The 25,194-nt window shown below is 41.9% G+C and overlaps 1 protein-coding gene across 1 annotated transcript; it reads left to right on the top strand.

Annotated features, from left to right (window-relative positions):
* The first annotated feature begins 986 nt into the window (after positions 1-986).
* On the top strand, positions 987-6,690 carry LOC118942988 (vegetative cell wall protein gp1-like). Its single transcript, XM_036958450.1, has 2 exons — positions 987-1,415; positions 6,415-6,690. Exons 1-2 carry the CDS (start codon positions 987-989, stop codon positions 6,688-6,690), a joined length of 705 nt encoding a protein of 234 aa, XP_036814345.1.
* Positions 6,691-25,194: the final 18,504 nt, after the last annotated feature.

The raw sequence follows: 25,194 nt of genomic DNA, 5'->3' as shown, positions 1-25,194 counted from the left end.
GCAGACAGACAGGGCAGACAGACAGGGCAGACAGACAGGGCAAACAGGGAGGGCAAATAAAATACAATTAAATTGTATTAGTCACATACACATGGTTAGCAGCTGTTAATGCGAGTGTAGCGAAATGCTTGTGAAGACAGGAAAGACAGGGTAGGCAGGCAGGGAGGAGCCTGTCCCTTCACACTTGATGTGGTTACAGACCAAAGCAGGTCCAACAACTATTTTTTGTGAAGTTTAGAAATACAATCAGATGAGTCTGACAAATGATAATGATCTAGCAGAGGACTGGTTTTGTTTGTATACACAGACACACACACGCACACGCACGCACGCACGCACACACACACGCACACACACACACACACACACACACACACACACACACACACACACAATAAAATCATACAGAGGTTAGATACAACTCCGTGAGAGGATAATTCTGTCCCCTTGTTGCTTTAGTCATTGAAGTTAACCAGAGAAGGAGGATGTCGTATTACATACACTGTTTCATGAATCCCAGGCCCATCATTCAGGACGCACACCTAAATCCATCGCTCATATTACGAGGGTGTGCTGTGATTTGTTTCGTCAACACAATGTGGAGCTGGGATTTTCCTGTAAATGTTGTACGATGCTAATGGTAGTCTAGTTACTGTGGACACAAAGCCTTAATGTACAAGTACCAGGAAGTAGATGAATAAACCACACCTGAGCTGCGTTTCAAACTCATAAAAGAGCACATCCACTTATCCTCGCCTTATGCCCTTGGGCGAATCACCCTCGGCTATATTTGTCATCGATCCAAATCATTAGCCAAGCAAGGGAAGTTTGCAATGTAAGCTCCTCAGCCTTCGTTTTTTTATTCTTGTTGTGCAAGTGTACAATTATGTTCACTTCTGGGGGCCTGAAACGCCCCATAATTCAATTCGCGATGATTGTACATCAGCTAAGAAAAGTTAACCAAAACTTAAAACCTCAACGTCAATATGGAGTCAACATACAAGTGTAAGTTAGAGGCTGAAAATACAATCGTCGCGGGACGAACGAGTGACGAATTTCCGGGCAAAGGCGATCCATTTATAATTCACTCCTTCCTTACCCCCTCGCCCCTCACCCCTCGCCCCTCGCCCCTCGCCCCTTACCCCCTCACCCCTCGCCCCTCACCCCTCGCCCTTACCTACTCGCCCCTCACCCCTCACCCTCTCACCCCTCGCCCCTCGCCCCTCGCCCCTCACCCCTCACCCCTCGCCCCTCGCCCTTCGCCCCTCGCCCCTCACCCCTCACCCCTCGCCCCTCGCCCTTCGCCCCTCGCCCCTCACCCCTCACCCCCTCACCCCTCGCCCCTCGCCCCTCGCCCCTCACCCCTTCACCCCTTCACCCCTCACCCTTCACCCCTCACCCCTTGCCCTGCAAGTGTAAACTTGTCTGACGTCACAGAACGTCATCAGAAGTGTCCACTTAATTTGAGGGCTGAGGGGATAGTGTGTGTCTGTTAAGTGTTTGGAATGCAGCCCAAAGGTCTGTACAGTAACAGGAAGTAGATGAATAAACCACACCAAAGGACTGTACCAGGAAGTAGGTGAATAAACCTCACCAAAGGACTGACCAGGAAGTAGATGAATAGACCACACCAAAGGACTGTACCAGGAAGTAGATGAATAAACCACACCAAATTGGAAATACAGGAAGAGTCACTGATACACTGAGATGAGAAAGTTATTATACTGTACATTACAATGATATAACAGCCCTCAAAAGATATATAATGTTTAGGTGACATTGTGACCCCATATAAGCCAAACTAGCATCATGTCCAGGGGGTGTACTGGTACATCAAGCTGTCTCACTACAGAAACAGGAGACAGACTAGTGTCCTGTCCAGGGGGTGTACTGGTGCATCAAGCTGTCTCACTACAGAAACAGGAGACAGACTAGTGTCCTGTCCAGGGGGTGTACTGTACATCAAGCTGTCTCACTACAGAAACAGGAGATAGACTAGTGTCCTGTCCAGGGGGTGTACTGTACATCAAGCTGTCTCACTACAGAAACAGGAGACAGACTAGTGTCCTGTCCAGGGGGTGTACTGTACATCAAGCTGTCTCACTACAGAAACAGGAGACAGACTAGTGTCCTGTCCAGGGGGTGTACTGTACATCAAGCTGTCTCACTACAGAAACAGGAGATAGACTAGTGTCCTGTCCAGGGGGTGTCCTGGTACATCAAGCTGTCTCTACAGAAACAGGAGATAGACTAGTGTCCTGTCCAGGGGGTGTACTGGTACATCAAGCTGCCTCATGCTACAGAAACAGGAGATAGACTAGTGTCCTGTCCAGGGGGTGTACTGTACATCAAGCTGTCTCACTACAGAAACAGGAGATAGACTAGTGTCCTGTCCAGGGAGTGTCCTGGTACAACAAGCTGTCTCACTACAGAAACAGGAGATAGACTAGTGTCCTGTCCAGGGGGTGTCCTGGTACATCAAGCTGTCTCACTACAGAAACAGGAGATAGACTAGTGTCCTGTCCAGGGGGTGTACTGGTACATCAAGCTGTCTCACTACAGAAACAGGAGATAGACTAGTGTCCTGTCCAGGGGGTGTACTGTACATCAAGCTGTCTCACTACAGAAACAGGAGATAGACTAGTGTCCTGTCCAGGGGGTGTACTGTACATCAAGCTGTCTCACTACAGAAACAGGAGACAGACTAGTGTCCTGTCCAGGGGGTGTACTGTACATCAAGCTGTCTCACTACAGAAACAGGAGACAGACTAGTGTCCTGTCCAGGGGGTGTACTGTACATCAAGCTGTCTCACTACAGAAACAGGAGATAGACTAGTGTCCTCTCCAGGGGGTGTCCTGGTACATCAAGCTGTCTCTACAGAAACAGGAGATAGACTAGTGTCCTGTCCAGGGGGTGTACTGGTACATCAAGCTGCCTCATGCTACAGAAACAGGAGATAGACTAGTGTCCTGTCCAGGGGGTGTACTGTACATCAAGCTGTCTCACTACAGAAACAGGAGATAGACTAGTGTCCTGTCCAGGGAGTGTCCTGGTACAACAAGCTGTCTCACTACAGAAACAGGAGATAGACTAGTGTCCTGTCCAGGGGGTGTCCTGGTACATCAAGCTGTCTCACTACAGAAACAGGAGATAGACTAGTGTCCTGTCCAGGGAGTGTCCTGGTACAACAAGCTGTCTCACTACAGAAACAGGAGATAGACTAGTGTCCTGTCCAGGGGGTGTACTGGTACATCAAGCTGTCTCACTACAGAAACAGGAGATAGACTAGTGTCCTGTCCAGGGGGTGTACTGGTACATCAAGCTGTCTCACTACAGAAACAGGAGATAGACTAGAGTCCTGTCCAGGGAGTGTCCTGGTACAACAAGCTGTCTCACTACAGAAACAGGAGATAGACTAGTGTCCTGTCCAGGGGGTGTACTGGTACATCAAGCTGTCTCACTACAGAAACAGGAGATAGACTAGTGTCCTGTCCAGGGGGTGTACTGTACATCAAGCTGCCTCACTACAGAAACAGGAGATAGACTAGTGTCCTGTCCAGGGAGTGTCCTGGTACAACAAGCTGTCTCACTACAGAAACAGGAGATAGACTAGTGTCCTGTCCAGGGGGTGTACTGGTACATCAAGCTGTCTCACTACAGAAACAGGAGATAGACTAGAGTCCTGTCCAGGGGGTGTACTGGTACATCAAGCTGTCTCACTACAGAAACAGGAGATAGACTAGTGTCCTGTCCAGGGGGTGTCCTGGTACATCAAGCTGTCTCACTACAGAAACAGGAGATAGACTAGTGTCCTGTCCAGGAGGTGTACTGGTACATCAAGCTGTCTCACTACAGAAACAGGAGATAGACTAGTGTCCTGTCCAGGGAGTGTACTGGTACATCAAGCTGTCTCACTACAGAAACAGGAGATAGACTAGTGTCCTGTCCAGGGGGTGTACTGGTACATCAAGCTGTCTCTACAGAAATAGGAGATAGACTAGTGTCCTGTCCAGGGGGTGTACTGGTACATCAAGCTGTCTCACTACAGAAACAGGAAATAGACTAGTGTCCTGTCCAGGGGGTGTACTGGTACATCAAGCTGTCTCACTACAGAAACAGGAGATAGACTAGTGTCCTGTCCAGGGGGTGTACTGGTACATCAAGCTGCCTTACAATATCCACTCTCAGGAAAAAAGATGCTATGCAGGACCTAAAAGGGTCCTACGGCTATCCCCATAGGAGAACCCTTTGAAGAACGCTTTTTGGTTCCAGGTAGAACCATTTGGGTTCCATGTAGAACCCTTTCTACAGAGGGTTCTACCTGGAACCAAAAGGGGTGCTGCTAAGGGAACAGTCAAAGAACCCTTTTGGAACCCATTTTTTTAAGAGGGCCATTTATTTATTTAACTAGGCAAGTCAGTTAAGAACAAATTCTTATTTTCAATGACGGCCTAGGAACAGTGGGTTCAGAGAGAGAGTGAGAGAGAGAGAGAGAGAGACAGAGAGAGAGAGACAGAGAGAGAGAGAGAGAGTGAGAGAGAGAGAGAGAGAGAGAGAGAGAGAGAGAGAGACAGAGAGCGAGAGAGACAGAGAGACAGAGACAGAGACAGAGAGAGAGACAGAGAGAGAGACAGAGAGACAGAGACAGAGAGAGAGAGACAGTTAACCCACTGTTCCTAGGCCGTCATTGAAAATAAGAATTTGTTCTTAACTGACTTGCCTAGTTAAATAAATAAATGGCCCTCTTAAAAAATGTGGAACCCAAATGGTTCTTCCTTCCGAGTTTACACTTGCCTTGTTCAGGAACAGAATAACAGATTTTTTACCAGCTCGGGGATTTGAACTTAAAACCTTTCATTTACTTGTCTAACGCTCTAACCACTATGCTACCCTGCCCGATATGCTCCTGGCCTGTGAGCTGTTCTGGCTTGGACAAGGCTCTTCACTATTTACTTACTACACAAGTCTAAATGAGTTGTCTGCATGGGTTATGCATGGTTGTCAGTAATGCTGCATAATCTCGTTCATGGCAGCATTCATTGTTCTAAACAGGAGTCATTTGTTAATTTGGGCATGTGCAGTGTAATTTACCTTCATAGGCAATAGATACACGTTCCTAAACTCATGTCAGCAAAAGTGGTTGTGAGTGAAATCATGTGGCTTGGCTGTAAACACTTAGTGACAAAAACTTCTAAAATTAACACATTGAATTTATCAGAACTGAAGGTACCATTGCAGCAGGTGTGTATGAGAAAGGAGAGAGAGAGAGAGAGAGAGAGAGAGAGACAGAGGAATGAATGAAGAGTAAAACTCCCTCCTCAGTTGACAGCTTCCTGTCTGCCTGGTATCTTTTGTCATTTTAAAGAAACAGAGAGAGAGAGAGAGAGAGAGAGAGAGAGAGACAGAGAGAGAGAGAGTGTGTGAGAGAGAGAGAGAGAGAGACAGAGATAGAGAGAGAGAGAGACAGAGAGAGAGAGAGAGATGAATAAACAGGAAACCCCCATCCCTCATACTGTAGTATGTAGGTAACCAGCCAGCATGTAGACGGGGTTGAACCTGTGTCTGATCCATCTTTCTCCTCAGATATAATCTCTTCAGTTGGGCCCATCACTCATTGTATCAAAGGCAGCTCAATACCTGCAACATAACTGATACCTACTGATAAGTATTGCTATATCCTGTCATTGCATTGCATTTTATTCATTGCACTATCCACTCTTGTTGCTATACTAGAGCATAATAACTATGAGTATTGGCAAGTAGAGCTGACAGTCAAGTCTAGAGTTTGCATGCTGCTTCCTGTGCTTTGAGAAGGGGTCCTACTGTACTGCAGTTGCTGACAGGCTGGCTAAGCAGGTGCCTGAACATAAAGCTGAAGCTGAATCTCCATTGGACTTTGTGTACAATTGGACAATAAAGGAATCTTAACAGGGGTCCTTGTACTTTTTTATTCCCCCCCCCCCCCCCCCCCCCACACATCAAATGTTTATTATTATAATTTATAGGATTCATAAAACACGTGTGCCCCCACCAACACCACCCACCAAGAACATCTGATAGCATATGTTGCATCTATTGAGAATAAGTAAATAAACATTACACAGTACATCTATTGAGAATAAGTAAATAAACATTACACAGTACATCTATTGAACAATACATCACAATATACACATCAGAAATAGTTACATATAAATTCATGGATGTATCGGTCAGTTGGATAAATGCTCCAGAGTGGACACCCTGGCCCTGTGGATCCTGGCCGTGGAGAGTGGACACCCTGGCCCTGTGGATCCTGGCCGTGGAGAGTGGACACCCTGGCCCTGTGGATCTTGGCCGTGGAGAGTGGACACCCTGGTCCTGTGGATCTTGGCCTTGGAGAGTGGACACCCTGGTCCCGTCGATCCGGGCAGTGGAGAGTGGACACTCTGGCCCTGTGGATCCTGGCCGTGGAGAGTGGACACTCTGGCCCCTGTGGATCCGGGCCATGGAGAGTGGACACCCTGGCCCCGTCGATCCGGGCCGTGGAGAGTGGACACCCTGGCCCTGTGGATCCTGGCCGTGGAGAGTGGACACTCTGGCCCCTGTGGATCCGGGCCATGGAGAGTGGACACCCTGGCCCCGTCGATCCGGGCCGTGGAGAGTGGACACCCTGGCCCTGTGGATCCGGGCCGTGGACAGTTCCATAAGGACACCTTCCTTAAATGTGAGCAGCCATTTTGCTGCATTGGAATCCACCGTTGTACACATGTTATTTGTAGTTGTCTCCATTGGCGATCTGACAAGTTATCACACTCTCTTATCCAGAGACACTTCCAGTAGCGAGTCACTAAATTTTTTGTACTTTTTCATACAAAGAAGCATCACTATTGGATCTATTGGCAACATTTTGGTCCAATAAGCACAGAGATTATAATGTTGTCTTTCCCCCTAGAACTCAACAACCCCCCCGGGGCATTCCCACAGCACACGCTGAAAACATTCACGGATTTCACAACACACTGCGTGCCCTTGGTCCCATACTCCACCAGTACCATATATTTACAATACAAAAGCCATGTGTACGTGTGTGTATAGTGCATATGTCATTGTGTGTGTGTGTGTGTGTGTATGCACAGTCCCCGTTGTTCCATAAGGTGTATATTTATCTGTTTTTAAATCTGATTCTACTGCTTGCATCAGTTACCTGATGTGGAATAGAGTTCCATGTAGTCATGGCTCTATGTAGTACTGTGCACCTCCCGTAGTCTGTTCTGGACTTGGGGACTGTGAAGAGACCTCTGGTGGCATGTCTTGTGGGGTATGCATGGGTGTCTGAGCTGTGTGCCAGTAGTTGAAACAGACCTCTGGTGGCATGTCTTGTGGGGTATGCATGGGTGTCTGAGCTGTGTGCCAGTAGTTGAAACAGACAGCTCGGTGCATTCAACATGTCAATACCTAGTGATGAAGTACATCTCTCCTTCCCTTTGAGCTGGAAGATAACGTGCGTGTTATTAATGTTAACTGTGTACATCCAAGGGCCAGTCGTGCTGCCCTGCTCTGAGCCAGTACCTTTCTGTGGTACCTGCCCACACGACTGAACAGTTGTCCAGGCGCGACAAAACCAGGGTCTGTAGGACCTGCCTTGTTGACGGTGTTGTTAAGAAGGCAGAGTAGGGCCTCATCATGGACAGACTCCCCCCCCCCATATTAGCTACTGTTGTATCAACATGCTTTGACCATGACATTTTTACAACCCAGTTTAGTCACATCAATTTTAGTTGAGGTTTATGGTACAGTGAATTATTTATCCCAAATACAACTGTTTTAGTTTTAGAAATATTTAGGACTAACTTATTCCTTGCCACCCACTTTGAAACTAACTGCAGCTCTTTGGTAAGTGCTGCAGTCATTTCAGTCGCTGTGGTAGCTGACGTGTATAGTGTTGAGTCATCCGCATACACAGACACACTGGATTTAATCAAAGCCAGTGGCATGTTGTTAGTCAAGTTTGAAAAAAGTGAGGGGCCTAGACAGCTGCCCTGGGGAATTCCTGATTCTAACTGGATTATGTTGGGGGGGGGGGGGGGGGGGCTTTCATTAAAGAACACCATCTGTGTTCTGTTAGATAATAATGTTAGTTAGGTAACTCTTTATCCACATTATAGCAGGGGGTGTAAAGCCATAACACGTACGTTTTTCCAGCATCAGATTATGTTCGATAATGTCAGAAGCCACACTGAGGTCTAACAAAACAGCCCCCCACAATCTTGTTAATCAATTTCTCTCAGCCAATCATCAGTCATTTGTGTAAGTGCTATGCTTGTTGAACGTACTTTCCTATACGCGTTCTGAAAGTGTTTGACCAGATAACATTGTATCTGGTCAAACACCATTTTTTCCAAAAGTTTACTAAAGGTTGGTAACAGGCTGATTGGTCGGCTATTTGAGCCAGTAAAAGGGGGCTTTACTATTATTAGGGAGGGGAATAACTTTAGCTTCCCTCTAGGCCTGAGGGCAACATACTTTCCAGTAGGCTTACATTTAAAATATGGCAAATAGGAGTGGCAATATCATCTGCTATTATCCTCAGTTTTTTTTCTATCCAAGTTGTCAGACCCGGGTGGCTTGTCATTGTTGATAGAAAACAATCATTTTTTCACCTCTTCCACACTCACTTTGTCGTAATTCACAATTACAATGCTTGTCTTGCGTAATTTGGTCGGTTAAACTTGGATGTGTAGTGTCAGTGTTTGTTGCTGGCATGTCATGCCTAAATTAGCTTATTTTGCCAATGAAAAAATCCTTAAATTTGGCAAAATCAGTCAGTTTTGTGATGAATGAGCCACCTGATTCATGATGGAGCTGATTTTTATTCCCAAATTGTTATTGAAGGTGCTTCAAAGCTTTTTACTATATATTTTTTTAATGTTATTTACCTTTATTAGTCACATGATTTCTCAATTTGCAATATGTTTGCCAATAGGTTGTGCAGCCAGACTTATTTGCCATTCCTTTTGCCTCATCCCTCTCAACCATACCATTTTTCAATTCCACATCATTCCGCAGGGATTTAACCGTTTTTAACCGTCATTTTCTTAATAGGTGCCTGCTTATTAGCAACTGGAATAAACGTTTTCATAAATGTGTCAAATGCAGCGTCTGTTGGCTCCTCGTTACACACCACGGACCAACACCACGGACAGTCTGTTTGTAGAGTGCAGCGTCTGTTGGCTCCTCGTTACACACCACGGACCAACACCACGGACAGTCTGTTTGTAGAGTGCAGCGTCTGTTGGCTCCTCGTTACACACCACGGACCAACACCACGGACAGTCTGTTTGTAGAGAGCAGCGTCTGTTGGCTCCTCGTTACACACCACGGACCAACACCACGGACAGTCTGTTTGTAGAGAGCAGCGTCTGTTGGCTCCTCGTTACACACCACGGACCAACACCACGGACAGTCTGTTTGTAGAGTGCAGCGTCTGTTGGCTCCTCGTTACACACCACGGACCAACACCACGGACAGTCTGTTTGTAGAGAGCAGCGTCTGTTGGCTCCTCGTTACACACCACGGACCAACACCACGGACAGTCTGTTTGTAGAGAGCAGCGTCTGTTGGCTCCTCGTTACACACCACGGACCAACACCACGGACAGTCTGTTTGTAGAGTGCAGCGTCGGGTGAGGCCGGCATGGCGGGTGAGGCCGGCATGGCGGGTGAGGCCGGCATGACGGGTGAGGCCGGCATGGCGGGTGAGGCCGGCATGGCGGGTGAGGCCGGCATGGCGGGTGAGGCCGGCATGGCGGGTGAGGCCGGCATGGCGGGTGAGGCCGGCCTGGGTGGTGAGGCCGGCCTGGCGGGTGAGGCCGAGATGGCGGGTAAGGCCGGCATGGCGGGTAAGGCCGGCATGGCGGGTAAGGCCGGCATGGCGGGTAAGGCCGACATGGCGGGTAAGGCCGACATGGCGGGTAAGGCCGACATGGCGGGTGAGGCCAGCATGGCGGGTGAGGCCAGCATGGCAGGAGAGGCCGGCATGGCGGGTGAGGCCGGCATGGCGGGTGAGGCCGACATGGCTGGTCAGCAGTGTGTGTGTGTGTGTATATTTTCATTTTCCTAGGTGGCAGTGGATGGATGGTAGACTGGAAGCTGAATCATTGTATCAAAGGCAGCTCAATACCTGCAACATAACTGATACCTACTGATAAGTATTGCTATATCCTGCCATTGCATTGCATTCAATTCATTGCACTTACCACTCTTATTGCTATACTAGAGCATAATAACTATGTGTGTTGGCCAGTAGAGCTGACAGTCAAGTCTATAGTGTCTAGAGTTTGCATGCTGCTTCCTGTGCTTTTGAGCAGGGGTCCTACTGTGGTTTCCATGGTGGCTAAGCCGGTGCCTGAACAGGGGTCCTTCTGCAACTGAGGCATGGTTTCAAGGGTGTCTAAGCCGGTGCCTGAACTAAACTAAGGCACCTTCATTGGACAGCATGTAGAGTCTCTCATCACAAACATAGATTACAAGACTAAGATACATTGAGACCAAGACTTGTACATATTGACGTGTACAAGAATGGTACAGCAAATCATAAAGTCAATAAAAAGGTATATAATACACTAGACAATATAAAGGTATATAATACACCAGACAATATAAAGGTATATAATACACTAGACAATATAAAGGTATATAATACATCAGACAATGTAAAGGTATATAATACACTAGACAATATAAAGGTATATAATACACTAGACAATGTAAAGGTATGTAATACACCAGACAATGTAAAGGTATATAATACACTAGACAATATAAAGGTATTTAATACAGGAAGGAATAGTCCAGTCTCGTCTATGTGGCTACCGAGTGGTGCAGAGGTCTAAGGCACTGCATCTCAGAGCTTGTGATGTCATTACAGACCCTGGTTCGATTCCAGGCTGTATCACAACTGGCTGTTCCTGTGAGTCCCAAAAGGACGGAGCACAATTGGCCCAGCGTCGTCCGGGTTTGGCCTGGGTAGACCCTCATTGTAAGTAGGAATTTGTTCTTAACTGACATGCTTGGTTAAAAAAATAAAAAGAGTACGGTGCTTTTGGCCTACACTTTAACAGCCAATCAGAACACACGCTGTGACTTCCTACATGTTTAACAACAGGTTTTAGGCCCTTATTAGGATTACATAGCAGATATCAACAAACCAAATCAGAACGTTGTGTGTTGATCAGTTGATTGTAACTTCCTCACGGTAACGTGGCCATGACAACAGCACTAGAAGCCATTCCAATGGTCTACTTCAGAGCCAAAAACAAGTCCATAATGCCAACAACAACCTGTTGTCAGAGTATTTGCCAACTCAGAAGTGGGCAGCTATGTGGCTGTATAGCAACATTAAAACTCGGCCGACTGACGCATGTGAATCACTCTAAAAGCCCCCCCCACACACACACATAATTCTCAAGGTGAAAGTAGACTGAGGGTCCACCACCATACAGGTTGTTACCACCACATCTTCCTGCTACACCAGCACTGCTTTAAGACCGAGCCAATATATATCTATAAAATACATCATAAAGACAATATAAAGGTATATAATATATCAGACATTATAAAGGTATATAATATATCAGACAATATAAAGGTATATAATACACTATACAATATAAATATATATAATACACTAGACAATATAAATATATATAATACACTAGACAATATAAAGGTATATGATACACTAGACAATATAAAGGTATATAATACATCAGACAATATAAAGGTATATAATATATCAGACAATATAAAGGTATATAATACACTAGACAATATAAATATATATAATACACTAGACAATATAAATATATATAATACACTAGACAATATAAAGGTATATGATACACTAGACAATATGAAGGTATATAATACACTAGACAATATAAAGGTATATAATACACTAGACAATATAAAGGTATATAATACACTAGACAATATAAAGGTATATGATACACTAGACAATATAAAGGTATATAATACACCAGACAATATAAAGGTATATAATACATCATAAAGACAATATAAAGGTATATAATACACTAGACAATATAAAGGTATATAATAGACTAGACAATATAAAGGTATATAATACACTAGACAATATAAAGGTATATAATACACTATACAATATAAAGGTATATAATACACTAGACAATATAAAGGTATATAATACACTAGACAATATAAAGGTATATAATAAACTAGACAATATAAAGGTATATAATACACCAGACAATATAAAGGTATATAATACACTAGACAATATAAAGGTATATAATACACTAGACAATATAAAGGTATATAATACACTAGACAATATAAAGGTATATAATACACTAGACAATATAAAGGTATATAATACACTAGACAATATAAAGGTATATAATACACCAGACAATATAAAGGTATATAATACACTAGACAATATAAAGATATATAATACACCAGACAATATAAAGGTATATAATACACCAGACAATATAAAGGTATATAATACTCTAGACAATATAAAGGTATATAATACACTAGACAATATAAAGATATATAATACACCAGACAATATAAAGGTATATAATACACCAGACAATATAAAGGTATATAATACACTAGACAATATAAAGGTATATAATACACTAGACAATATAAAGGTATATAATACACTAGACAATATAAAGATATATAATACACTAGACAATATAAAGGTATATAATACACTATACAATATAAAGGTATATAATACACTAAACAATATAAAGGTATATAATACACTAGACAATATAAAGGTATATAATACACTAGACAATATAAAGGTATATACAGTGCCTTGCGAAAGTATTCGGCCCCCTTGAACTTTGCGACCTTTTGCCACATTTCAGGCTTCAAACATAAAGATATAAAACTGTATCTTTTTGTGAAGAATCAACAACAAGTGGGACACAATCACGAAGTGGAACGACATTTATTGGATATTTCAAACTTTTTTAACAACTCAAAAACTGAAGAATTGGGCGTGCAAAATTATTCAGCCCCTTTACTTTCAGTGCAGCAAACTCTCTCCAGAAGTTCAGTGAGGATCTCTGAATGATCCAATGTTGACCTAAATGACTAATGATGATAAATACAATCCACCTGTGTGTAATCAAGTCTCCGTATAAATGCACCTGCACTCAGAGGTCCGTCAAAAGCGCAGAGAGCATCATGAAGAACAAGGAACACACCAGGCAGATCCGAGATACTGTTGTGAAGAAGTTTAAAGCCGGATTTGGATACAAAAAGATTTCCCAAGCTTTAAACATCCCAAGGAGCACTGTGCAAGCGATAATATTGAAATGGAAGGAGTATCAGACCACTGCAAATCTACCAAGACCTGGCCGTCCCTCTAAACTTTCAGCTCATACAAGGAGAAGACTGATCAGAGATGCAGCCAAGAGGCCCATGATCACTCTGGATGAACTGCAGAGATCTACAGCTGAGGTGGGAGACTCTGTCCATAGGACAACAATCAGTCGTATATTGCACAAATCTGGCCTTTATGGAAGAGTGGCAAGAAGAAAGCCATTTCTTGAAGATATCCATAGAAATTGTTGTTTAAAGTTTGCCACAAGCCACCTGGGAGACCCACCAAACATGTGGAAGAAGGTGCTCTGGTCAGATGAAACCAAAATTGAACTTTTTGGCAACAATGCAAAACGTTATGTTTGGCGTAAAAGCAACACAGCTGAACACACCATCCCCACTGTCAAACATGGTGGTGGCAGCATCATGGTTTGGGCCTGCTTTTCTTCAGCAGGGACAGGGAAGATGGTTCAAATTGATGGGAAGATGGATGGAGCCAAATACAGGACCATTCTGGAAGAAAACCTGATGGAGTCTGCAAAAGACCTGAGACTGGGACGGAGATTTGTCTTCCAACAAGACAATGATCCAAAACATAAAGCAAAATCTACAATGGAATGGTTCAAAAATAAACATATCCAGGTGTTAGAATGGCCAAGTCAAAGTCCAGACCTGAATCCAATCGAGAATCTGTGGAAAGAACTGAAAACTGCTGTTCACAAATGCTCTCCATCCAACCTCACTGAGCTCGAGCTGTTTTGCAAGGAGGAATGGGAAAAAATGTCAGTCTCTCGATGTGCAAAACTGATAGAGACATACCCCAAGCGACTTACAGCTGTAATCGCAGCAAAAGGTGGCGCTACAAAGTATTAACTTAAGGGGGCTGAATAATTTTGCACGCCCAATTTTTCAGTTTTTGATTTATTAAAAAAGTTTGAAATATCCAATAAATGTCGTTCCACTTCATGATTGTGTCCCACTTGTTGTTGATTCTTCACAAAAAAATAGAGTTTTATATCTTTATGTTTGAAGCCTGAAATGTGGCAAAAGGTCGCAAAGTTCAAGGGTGCCGAATACTTTCGCAAGGCACTGTAATATATCATAAAGACAATATAAAGCTATTTAATACACTAGACAATATAAAGGTATATAATACACTAGACAATATAAAGGTATATAATACACTAGACAATATAAAGGTATATAATACACTAGACAATATAAAGGTATATAATACACTAGACAATATAAAGGTATATAATACACTAGACAATATAAAGGTATATAATACACTAGACAATATAAAGGTATATAATACACTAGACAATATAAAGGTATATAATACACTAGACAATATAAAGGTATATAATACACTAGACAATATAAAGGTATATAATACACTAGACAATATAAAGGTATATAATACACTAGACAATATAAAGGTATATAATACACTAGACAATATAAAGGTATATAATACACTAGACAATATAAAGGTATATAATACACTAGACAATATAAAGGTATATAATACACTAGACAATATAAAGGTATATAATACACTATACAATATAAAGGTATATAATACACTAGACAATATAAAGGTATATAATACACTAGACAATATAAAGGTATATAATACATCAGACAATGTAAAGGTATATAATACACTAGACAATATAAAGGTATATAATACACTAGACAATATAAAGGTATATAATACACTAGACAATATAAAGGTATATAATACACTAGACAATATAAAGGTATATAATACATCATAAAGACAATATAAAGGTATATAATACACTAGACAATATAAAGGTATATAATACACTAGACAATATAAAGATATATAATACACTAGACAATATAAAGGTATATAATACACTAGACAATATAAAGGTATATAATACATCATAAAGACAATATAAAGGTATATAATACCCTAGACCATGTAAAGATATATAATACACTAGACAATATAAAGGTATATAATACACTAGACAATATAAAGGTATATAATACACTAGACAATATAAAGGTATATAATACACTAGACCATGTAAAGATATATAATACACTAGACAATATAAAGGTATATAATACACTAGACAATATAAAGGTATATAATACACTAGACAATATAAAGGTATATAATACACTAGACCATGTAAAGATATATAATACACTAGACAATATAAAGGTATATAATACACTAGACAATATAAAGGTATATAATACACTAGACAATATAAAGATATATAATACACTAGACAATATAAAGGTATATAATACACTAGACAATATAAAGGTATATAATACACTAGACAATATAAAGGTATATAATACACTAGACCATGTAAAGATATATAATACACTAGACAATATAAAGGTATATAATACACTAGACAATATAAAGGTATATAATACACTAGACAATATAAAGGTATATAATACACTAGACCATGTAAAGATATATAATACACTAGACAATATAAAGGTATATAATACACTAGACAATATAAAGGTATATAATACACTAGACAATATAAAGATATATAATACACTAGACAATATAAAGGTATATAATACACTAGACAATATAAAGGTATATAATACACCAGACAATATAAAGGTATATAATACACTAGACAATATAAAGGTATATAATACACTAGACAATATAAAGGTATATAATACACTAGACAATATAAAGGTATATAATACATCATAAAGACAATATAAAGGTATATAATACACTAGACAATATAAAGATATATAATACATCAGACAATATGAAGGTATATAATACACCAGACAATATAAAGGTATATAATACACTAGACAATATAAAGGTATATAATACACTAGACAATATAAAGGTATATAATACACTAGACAATATAAAGGTATATAATACATCAGACAATGTAAAGGTATATAATACACTAGACAATATAAAGGTATATAATACACTAGACAATATAAAGGTATATAATACACTAGACGATATAAAGGTATATAATACACTAGACAATATAAAGGTATATAATACACTAGACAATATAAAGGTATATAATACACTAGACAATATAAAGGTATATAATACACTAGACAATATAAAGGTATATAATACATCATAAAGACAATATAAAGGTATATAATACACTAGACAATATAAAGGTATATATTACACTAGACAATATAAAGGTATATAATACATCATAAAGACAATATAAAGGTATATAATACACTAGACAATATAAAGGTATATAATACACTAGACAATATAAAGATATATAATACACTAGACAATATAAAGGTATATAATACACTAGACAATATAAAGGTATATAATACACTAGACAATATAAAGATATATAATACATCAGACAATATGAAGGTATATAATACACTAGACAATATGAAGATATATAATACACTAGACAATATAAAGGTATATAATACACTAGACAATATAAAGATATATAATACATCAGACAATATGAAGGTATATAATACACCAGACAATATAAAGGTATATAATACACTAGACAATATAAAGGTATATAATACACTAGACAATATAAAGGTATATAATACACTAGACAATATAAAGGTATATAATACATCAGACAATGTAAAGGTATATAATACACTAGACAATATAAAGGTATATAATACACTAGACAATATAAAGGTATATAATACACTAGACAATATAAAGGTATATAATACACTAGACAATATAAAGGTATATAATACACTAGACAATATAAAGGTATATATTACACTAGACAATATAAAGGTATATAATACATCATAAAGACAATATAAAGGTATATAATACACTAGACAATATAAAGGTATATATTACACTAGACAATATAAAGGTATATAATACATCATAAAGACAATATAAAGGTATATAATACACTAGACAATATAAAGGTATATAATACACTAGACAATATAAAGATATATAATACACTAGACAATATAAAGGTATATAATACACTAGACAATATAAAGGTATATAATACACCAGACAATATAAAGATATATAATACACTAGACAATATAAAGGTATATAATACACTAGACAATATAAAGGTATTTAATACACTAGACAATATAAAGGTATATAATACACTAGACAATATAAAGGTATATAATACACTAGACAATATAAAGGTATATAATACACTAGACAATATAAAGGTATATAATACACTAGACAATATAAAGGTATATAATACACTAGACAATATAAAGGTATATAATACACTAGACAATATAAAGGTATATAATACACTAGACAATATAAAGATATATAATACACTAGACAATATAAAGGTATATAATACACTCGACAATATAAAGGTATATAATACACTAGACAATATAAAGGTATATAATACACTAGACAATATAAAGGTATATAATATATCATAAAGACAATATAAAGGTATATAATACACTAGACAATATAAAGATATATAATACACTAGACAATATAAAGGTATATAATACACTCGACAATATAAAGGTATATAATACACTAGACAATATAAAGGTATATAATACACTAGACAATATAAAGGTATATAATACACCAGACAATATAAAGATATATAATACACTATACAATATAAAGGTATATAATACACCAGACAATATAAAGATATATAATACACTATACAATATAAAGGTATATAATACATCATAAAGACAATATAAAGGTATATAATACACTTTACAATATAAAGGTATATAATACACTAGACAATATAAAGGTATATAATACATTATACAATATAAAGGTACATAATACACTAGACAATATAAAGGTATATAATACACTAGACAATATAAAGGTATATAATACACTAGACAATATAAAGGTATATAATACACTATACAATATAAAGGTACATAATACACTAGACAATATAAAGGTATATAATACACTAGACAATATAAAGGTATATAATACACTAGACAATATAAAGGTATATAATACACTATACAATATAAAGGTACATAATACACCAGACAATATAAAGGTATTTAATACACTAGACAATATAAAGGTATATAATACACTAGACAATATAAAGGTATATAATACACTATACAATATAAAGGTACATAATACACCAGACAATATAAAGGTACATAATACACCAGACAATATAAAGGTATATAATACACTATACAATATAAAGGTATATAATACACTAGACAATATAAAGGTATATAATACACTAGACAATATAAAGGTACATAATACACCAGACAATATAAAGGTACATAATACACCAGACAATATAAAGGTATATAATACACTATACAATATAAAGGTATATAATACACTAGACAATATAAAGGTATATAATATATCATAAAGACAATATAAAGGTATATAATACACTAGACAATATAAAGGTATATAATACACTATACAATATAAAGGTACATAATACACTAGACAATATAAAGGTATATAATACACTAGACAATATAAAGGTATATAATACACTAGACAATATAAAGGTATATAATACACTATACAATATAAAGGTACATAATACACTAGACAATATAAAGGTATATAATACACTAGACAATATAAAGGTATATAATACACCAGACAATATAAAGGTATATAATACACTAGACAATATAAAGGTATTTAATACAGGAAGGAATAGTCCAGTCTGGTCTACCGAGTGGTGCAGAGGTCTAAGGCACTGCATCTCAGAGCTTGTGATGTCATTACAGACCCTGGTTCGATTCCAGGCTGTATCACAACTGGCTGTTCCTGTGAGTCCCAAAAGGACGGAGCACAATTGGCCCAGCGTCGTCCGGGTTTGGCCTGGGTAGACCGTCATTGTAAGTAGGAATTTGTTCTTAACTGACATGCTTGGTTAAAAAAATAAAAAGAGTACGGTGCTTTTGGCCTACACTTTAACAGCCAATCAGAACACACGCTGTGACTTCCTACATGTTTAACAACAGGTTTTAGGCCCTTATTAGGATTACATAACAGATATCAACAAATCAAATCACAACGTCGTGTGTTGATCAGTTGATTGGAACTTCCTTATGGTAACGTGGACATGACAACAGCACTAGAAGCCATTCCAATGGTCTACTTCAGAGTTCAACAAGTTCATAATGCCAACATCAACCTGGTCTTCTTTAGAGACAATAACAACCTGGTCTACTTAGAGCCAACAACAACCTGGTCTACTTAGAGCCAACATCAAATTGGTCTACTTTAGAGCCAACAACAACCTGGTCTACTTAGAGACAACAACAACCTGGTCTACTTAGAGCCAACAACAACCTGGTCTACTTAGAGACAACAACAACCTGGTCTTCTTTAGAGACAACAACAACCTGGTCTACTTAGAGCCAACAACAACCTGGTCTACTTAGAGCCAACATCAACTTGGTCTACTTTAGAGACAACAACAACCTGGTCTACTTTAGAGACAACAACAACCTGGTCTACTTAAAGCCAACAACAACCTGGTCTACTTTAGAGACAACAACAACCTGGTCTACTTAGAGCCAACAACAACCTGGTCTACTTAGAGCCAACATCAACCTGGTCTACTTAGAGCCAACAACAACCTGGTCTACTTAGAGCCAACAACAACCTGGTCTAATTAGAGCCAACATCAACCTGGTCTACTTTAGAGACAACAACAACCTGGTCTACTTTAGAGACAACAACAACCTGGTCTACTTTAGAGACAACAACAACCTGGTCTACTTTAGAGACAACAACAACCTGGTCTACTTAGAGACAACAACAACCTGGTCTACTTAGAGCCAACAACAACCTGGTCTACTTTAGAGACAACAACAACCTGGTCTACTTTAGAGACAACAACAACCTGGTCTACTTTAGAGACAACAACAACCTGGTCTACTTTAGAGCCAACATCAACCTGGTCTACTTTAGAGACAACAACAACCTGGTCTACTTAGAGACAACAACAACCTGGTCTACTTAGAGCCAACAACAACCTGGTCTACTTAGAGCCAACAACAACCTGGTCTACTTAGAGACAACAACAACCTGGTCTACTTAGAGACAACATCAACCTGGTCTACTTTAGAGACAACAACAACCTGGTCTACTTTAGAGACAACAACAACCTGGTCTACTTTAGAGACAACAACAACCTGGTCTACTTTAGAGACAACAACAACCTGGTCTACTTTAGAGACAACAACAACCTGGTCTACTTTAGAGACAACAACAACCTGGTCTACTTTAGAGACAACAACAACCTGGTCTACTTTAGAGACAACAACAACCTGGTCTACTTTAGAGACAACAACAACCTGGTCTACTTCAGAGCCAACAACAACCTGGTCTACTTTAGAGCCAACAACAACCTGGTCTACTTTAGGGCCAACAACAAGTCCATAATGCCAACAATCACCTGTTGTCAGAGTATTTGCCAACTCAGAAGTGGGCAGCTATGTGGCTGCATAGGAACATTGAAATGAGGCCGACTGACTGACGCATGTGAATCACTCTAAAAGCCCCCCAACACACACACACACTTCATTCTCATAGGAAAGTAGTCCACAACCCCACACCTTGTTACCACAACATCTTTCTGCTACACCAGCACTGCTTTAAAACCCGGCTGACGTTATGACCGAGTCATCACTGTCTCTGTCTCTGAGGCTGAGCAGGCCGAGCAGGCCACCAACATCACTGTCTCTGTCTCTGAGGCTGAGCAGGACGAGCAGGCCACCAACATCACTGTCTCTGTCTCTGAGGCTGAGCAGGCCGAGCAGGCCACCAACATCACTGTCTCTGTCTCTGAGGCTGAGCAGGCTGAGCAGGCCACCAACATCACTGTCTCTGTCTCTGAGGCTGAACAGGCCGAGCAGGCCACCAACATCTCTGTCTCTGTCTCTGAGGCTGAACAGGCTGAGCAGGCCACCAACATCACTGTCTCTGTCTCTGAGGCTGAACAGGCAGAGCAGGCCACCAACATCACTGTCTCTGTCTCTGAGGCTGAACAGGCCGAGCAGGCCACCAACATCTCTGTCTCTGTCTCTGAGGCTGAACAGGCTGAGCAGGCCACCAACATCACTGTCTCTGTCTCTGAGGCTGAACAGGCTGAGCAGGCCACCAACATCACTGTCTCTGTCTCTGAGGCTGAACAGGCCGTGCAGGCCACCAACATCACTGTCTCTGTCTCTGAGGCTGAACAGGCTGAGCAGGCCACCAACATCTCTGTCTCTGTCTCTGAGGCTGAACAGGCAGAGAAGGCCACCAACATCACTGTCTCTGTCTCTGAGGCTGAGCAGGACGAGCAGGCCACCAACATCACTGTCTCTGTCTCTGAGGCTGAGCAGGCCGTGCAGGCCACCAACATCACTGTCTCTGTCTCTGAGGCTGAACAGGCTGAGCAGGCCACCAACATCTCTGTCTCTGTCTCTGAGGCTGAACAGGCCGAGCAGGCCACCAACATCACTGTCTCTGTCTCTGAGGCTGAGCAGGACGAGCAGGCCACCAACATCACTGTCTCTGTCTCTGAGGCTGAGCAGGACGAGCAGGCCACCAACATCACTGTCTCTGTCTCTGAGGCTGAGCAGGCCGTGCAGGCCACCAACATCTCTGTCTCTGTCTCTGAGGCTGAACAGGCTGAGCAGGCCACCAACATCACTGTCTCTGTCTCTGAGGCTGAACAGGCCGAGCAGGCCACCAACATCACTGTCTCTGTCTCTGAGGCTGAGCAGGACGAGCAGGCCACCAACATCACTGTCTCTGTCTCTGAGGCTGAACAGGCCGAGCAGGCCACCAACATCTCTGTCTCTGTCTATGAGGCTGAACAGGCCGAGCAGGCCACCAACATCACTGTCTCTGTCTCTGAGGCTGAGCAGGACGAGCAGGCCACCAACATCACTGTCTCTGTCTCTGAGGCTGAACAGGCTGAGCAGGCCACCAACATCACTGTCTCTGTCTCTGAGGCTGAGCAGGCCGAGCAGGCCACCAACATCACTGTCTCTGTCTCTGAGGCTGAGCAGGCCACCAACATCACTGTCTCTATCTCTGAGGCTGAACAGGCCACCAACATCACTGTCTCTGTCTCTGAGGCTGAACAGGCCGAGCAGGCCACCAACATCTCTGTCTCTGTCTCTGAGGCTGAACAGGCTGAGCAGGCCACCAACATCACTGTCTCTGTCTCTGAGGCTGAGCAGGCCGAGCAGGCCACCAACATCACTGTCTCTGTCTCTGAGGCTGAACAGGCTGAGCAGGCCACCAACATCTCTGTCTCTGTCTCTGAGGCTGAACAGGCTGAGCTGGCCACCAACATCACTGTCTCTATCTCTGAGGCTGAACAGGCAGAGCAGGCCACCAACATCTCTGTCTCTGTCTCTGAGGCTGAACAGGCCGAGCAGGCCACCAACATCACTGTCGCTGTCTCTGAGGCTGAACAGGCCGAGCAGGCCACCAACATCACTGTCTCTGTCTCTGAGGTTGAAAAGGCAGAGCAGGCCACCAACATCACTGTCTCTGTCTCTGAGGCTGAGCAGGCCGAGCAGGCCACCAACATCTCTGTCTCTGTCTCTGAGGCTGAACAGGCTGAGCAGGCAACCAACATCACTGTCTCTGTCTCTGAGGCTGAGCAGGCTGAGCAGGGCACCAACATCTCTGTCTCTGTCTCTGAGGCTGAACAGGCTGAGCAGGCCACCAACATCACTGTCTCTGTCTCTGAGGCTGAGCAGGCCGAGCAGGCCACCAACATCTCTGTCTCTGTCTCTGAGGCTGAACAGGCCGTGCAGGCCACCAACATCTCTGTCTCTGTCTCTGAGGCTGAACAGGCTGAGCAGGCCACCAACATCACTGTCTCTGTCTCTGAGGCTGAGCAGGCCGTGCAGGCCACCAACATCAATGTCTCTGTCTCTGAGGCTGAACAGGCAGAGCAGGCCACCAACATCACTGTCTCTGTCTCTGAGGCTGAGCAGGCCGAGCAGGCCACCAACATCTCTGTCTCTGTCTCTGAGGCTGAACAGGCCGAGCAGGCCACCAACATCACTGTCGCTGTCTCTGAGGCTGAACAGGCCGAGCAGGCCACCAACATCACTGTCTCTGTCTCTGAGGTTGAAAAGGCAGAGCAGGCCACCAACATCACTGTCTCTGTCTCTGAGGCTGAGCAGGCCGAGCAGGCCACCAACATCTCTGTCTCTGTCTCTGAGGCTGAACAGGCTGAGCAGGCAACCAACATCACTGTCTCTGTCTCTGAGGCTGAGCAGGCTGAGCAGGCCTCCAACATCTCTGTCTCTGTCTCTGAGGCTGAACAGGCAGATTAGGCCACCAACATCACTGTCTCTGTCTCTGAGGCTGAGCAGGCCGAGCAGGCCACCAACATCTCTGTCTCTGTCTCTGAGGCTTAACAGGCCGAGCAGGCCACCAACATCTCTGTCTCTGTCTCTGAGGCTGAACAGGCTGAGCAGGGCACCAACATCTCTGTCTCTGTCTCTGAGGCTGAACAGGCTGAGCAGGCCACCAACATCACTGTCTCTGTCTCTGAGGCTGAGCAGGCTGAGCAGGCCACCAACATCTCTGTCTCTGTCTCTGAGGCTGAACAGGCCGTGCAGGCCACCAACATCTCTGTCTCTGTCTCTGAGGCTGAACAGGCTGAGCAGGCCACCAACATCACTGTCTCTGTCTCTGAGGCTGAGCAGGCCGTGCAGGCCACCAACATCAATGTCTCTGTCTCTGAGGCTGAACAGGCAGAGCAGGCCACCAACATCACTGTCTCTGTCTCTGAGGCTGAGCAGGCCGAGCAGGCCACCAACATCACTGTCTCTGTCTCTGAGGCTGAACAGGCAGAGCAGGCCACCAACATCACTGTCTCTGTCTCTGAGGCTGAGCAGGCCGAGCAGGCCACCAACATCACTGTCTCTGTCTCTGAGGCTGAACAGGCAGAGCAGGCCACCAACATCACTGTCTCTGTCTCTGAACAGGCCGTGCAGGCCACCAACATCACCCTCTCTGTCTCTGTCTCTGAACAGGCCGTGCAGGCCACCAACATCACTGTCTCTGTCTCTGAGACTGAACAGGCAGAGCAGGCCACCAACATCTAAACATCTTAACGAGTTAGATCTAATCGTTCTCCACACCACGATATCCACAATCAATTATCAATCAATCAATATTTGGCAGTGATATTTAATTCAGGTGTTTGCATTGTAAACAGTTCTGGGTGTGAGCTGATTGTGCAACTACATTCTTGTTTCATTACAACTATTTGTTGAAGAAAAGCACGTTACTTGTGGTTTCATCAGCAAATAGAATCTAGGACGCCGTATTCAAAGCAAACGCCTTCAAATGTCATGACCTGGTTAAATCGTCCCCGAGTCCACACACACCTTTCGCTTGTTTCACGTTGTAACTGCAACCCTGATACGTGAAGACATGATAAACGTACATACACTGTCTGTTATGATGCGCAATGTAGTTGTTTGGTGTTTTGTCCTGCACTGTACAGAGTACAGCTTCTCAGGACCCGGACACCAGAGTGGATCCACAGGAATGAACAAAGGGATAGAATATCTGCCCACCTCAGGTTTCAACGGGACACCAACCATTCTGTTGTCAGGTTGCACATTCCAGAGAGCAGAATGACAACATGCAGTGAAAGAGGGAGGGAGGGAGGGAGGGAGGGAGGGAGGGAGGGAGGGAGATGTGTGCACGTTTAGGTGTGTTTGTGTGTGTGTGTGTAATGTTACATCATCAGGAGGAGCTATGGCAGCGTATAAAGGTTAGTAGTG

The sequence above is a fragment of the Oncorhynchus mykiss genome, chromosome 21 (assembly GCF_013265735.2).
Source record: "Oncorhynchus mykiss isolate Arlee chromosome 21, USDA_OmykA_1.1, whole genome shotgun sequence".
In the NCBI taxonomy this organism is placed as follows: Eukaryota; Metazoa; Chordata; class Actinopteri; order Salmoniformes; family Salmonidae; genus Oncorhynchus; species Oncorhynchus mykiss.
This window is presented reverse-complemented; position numbering and strand designations above follow the sequence as displayed.

What these genes read in the sequence shown, in the direction of transcription:
- LOC118942988 (XM_036958450.1), top strand. Translation starts at nt 987, where the DNA reads ATGGAGTCAACATACAAGTGTAAGTTAGAGGCTGAAAATACAATCGTC. An exon ending in TCACCCCTTGCCCTGCAAGT is followed by an intron (nt 1,416 to 6,414) that starts GTAAACTTGTCT and finishes CGATCCGGGCAG; the next exon opens with TGGAGAGTGGACACTCTGGC.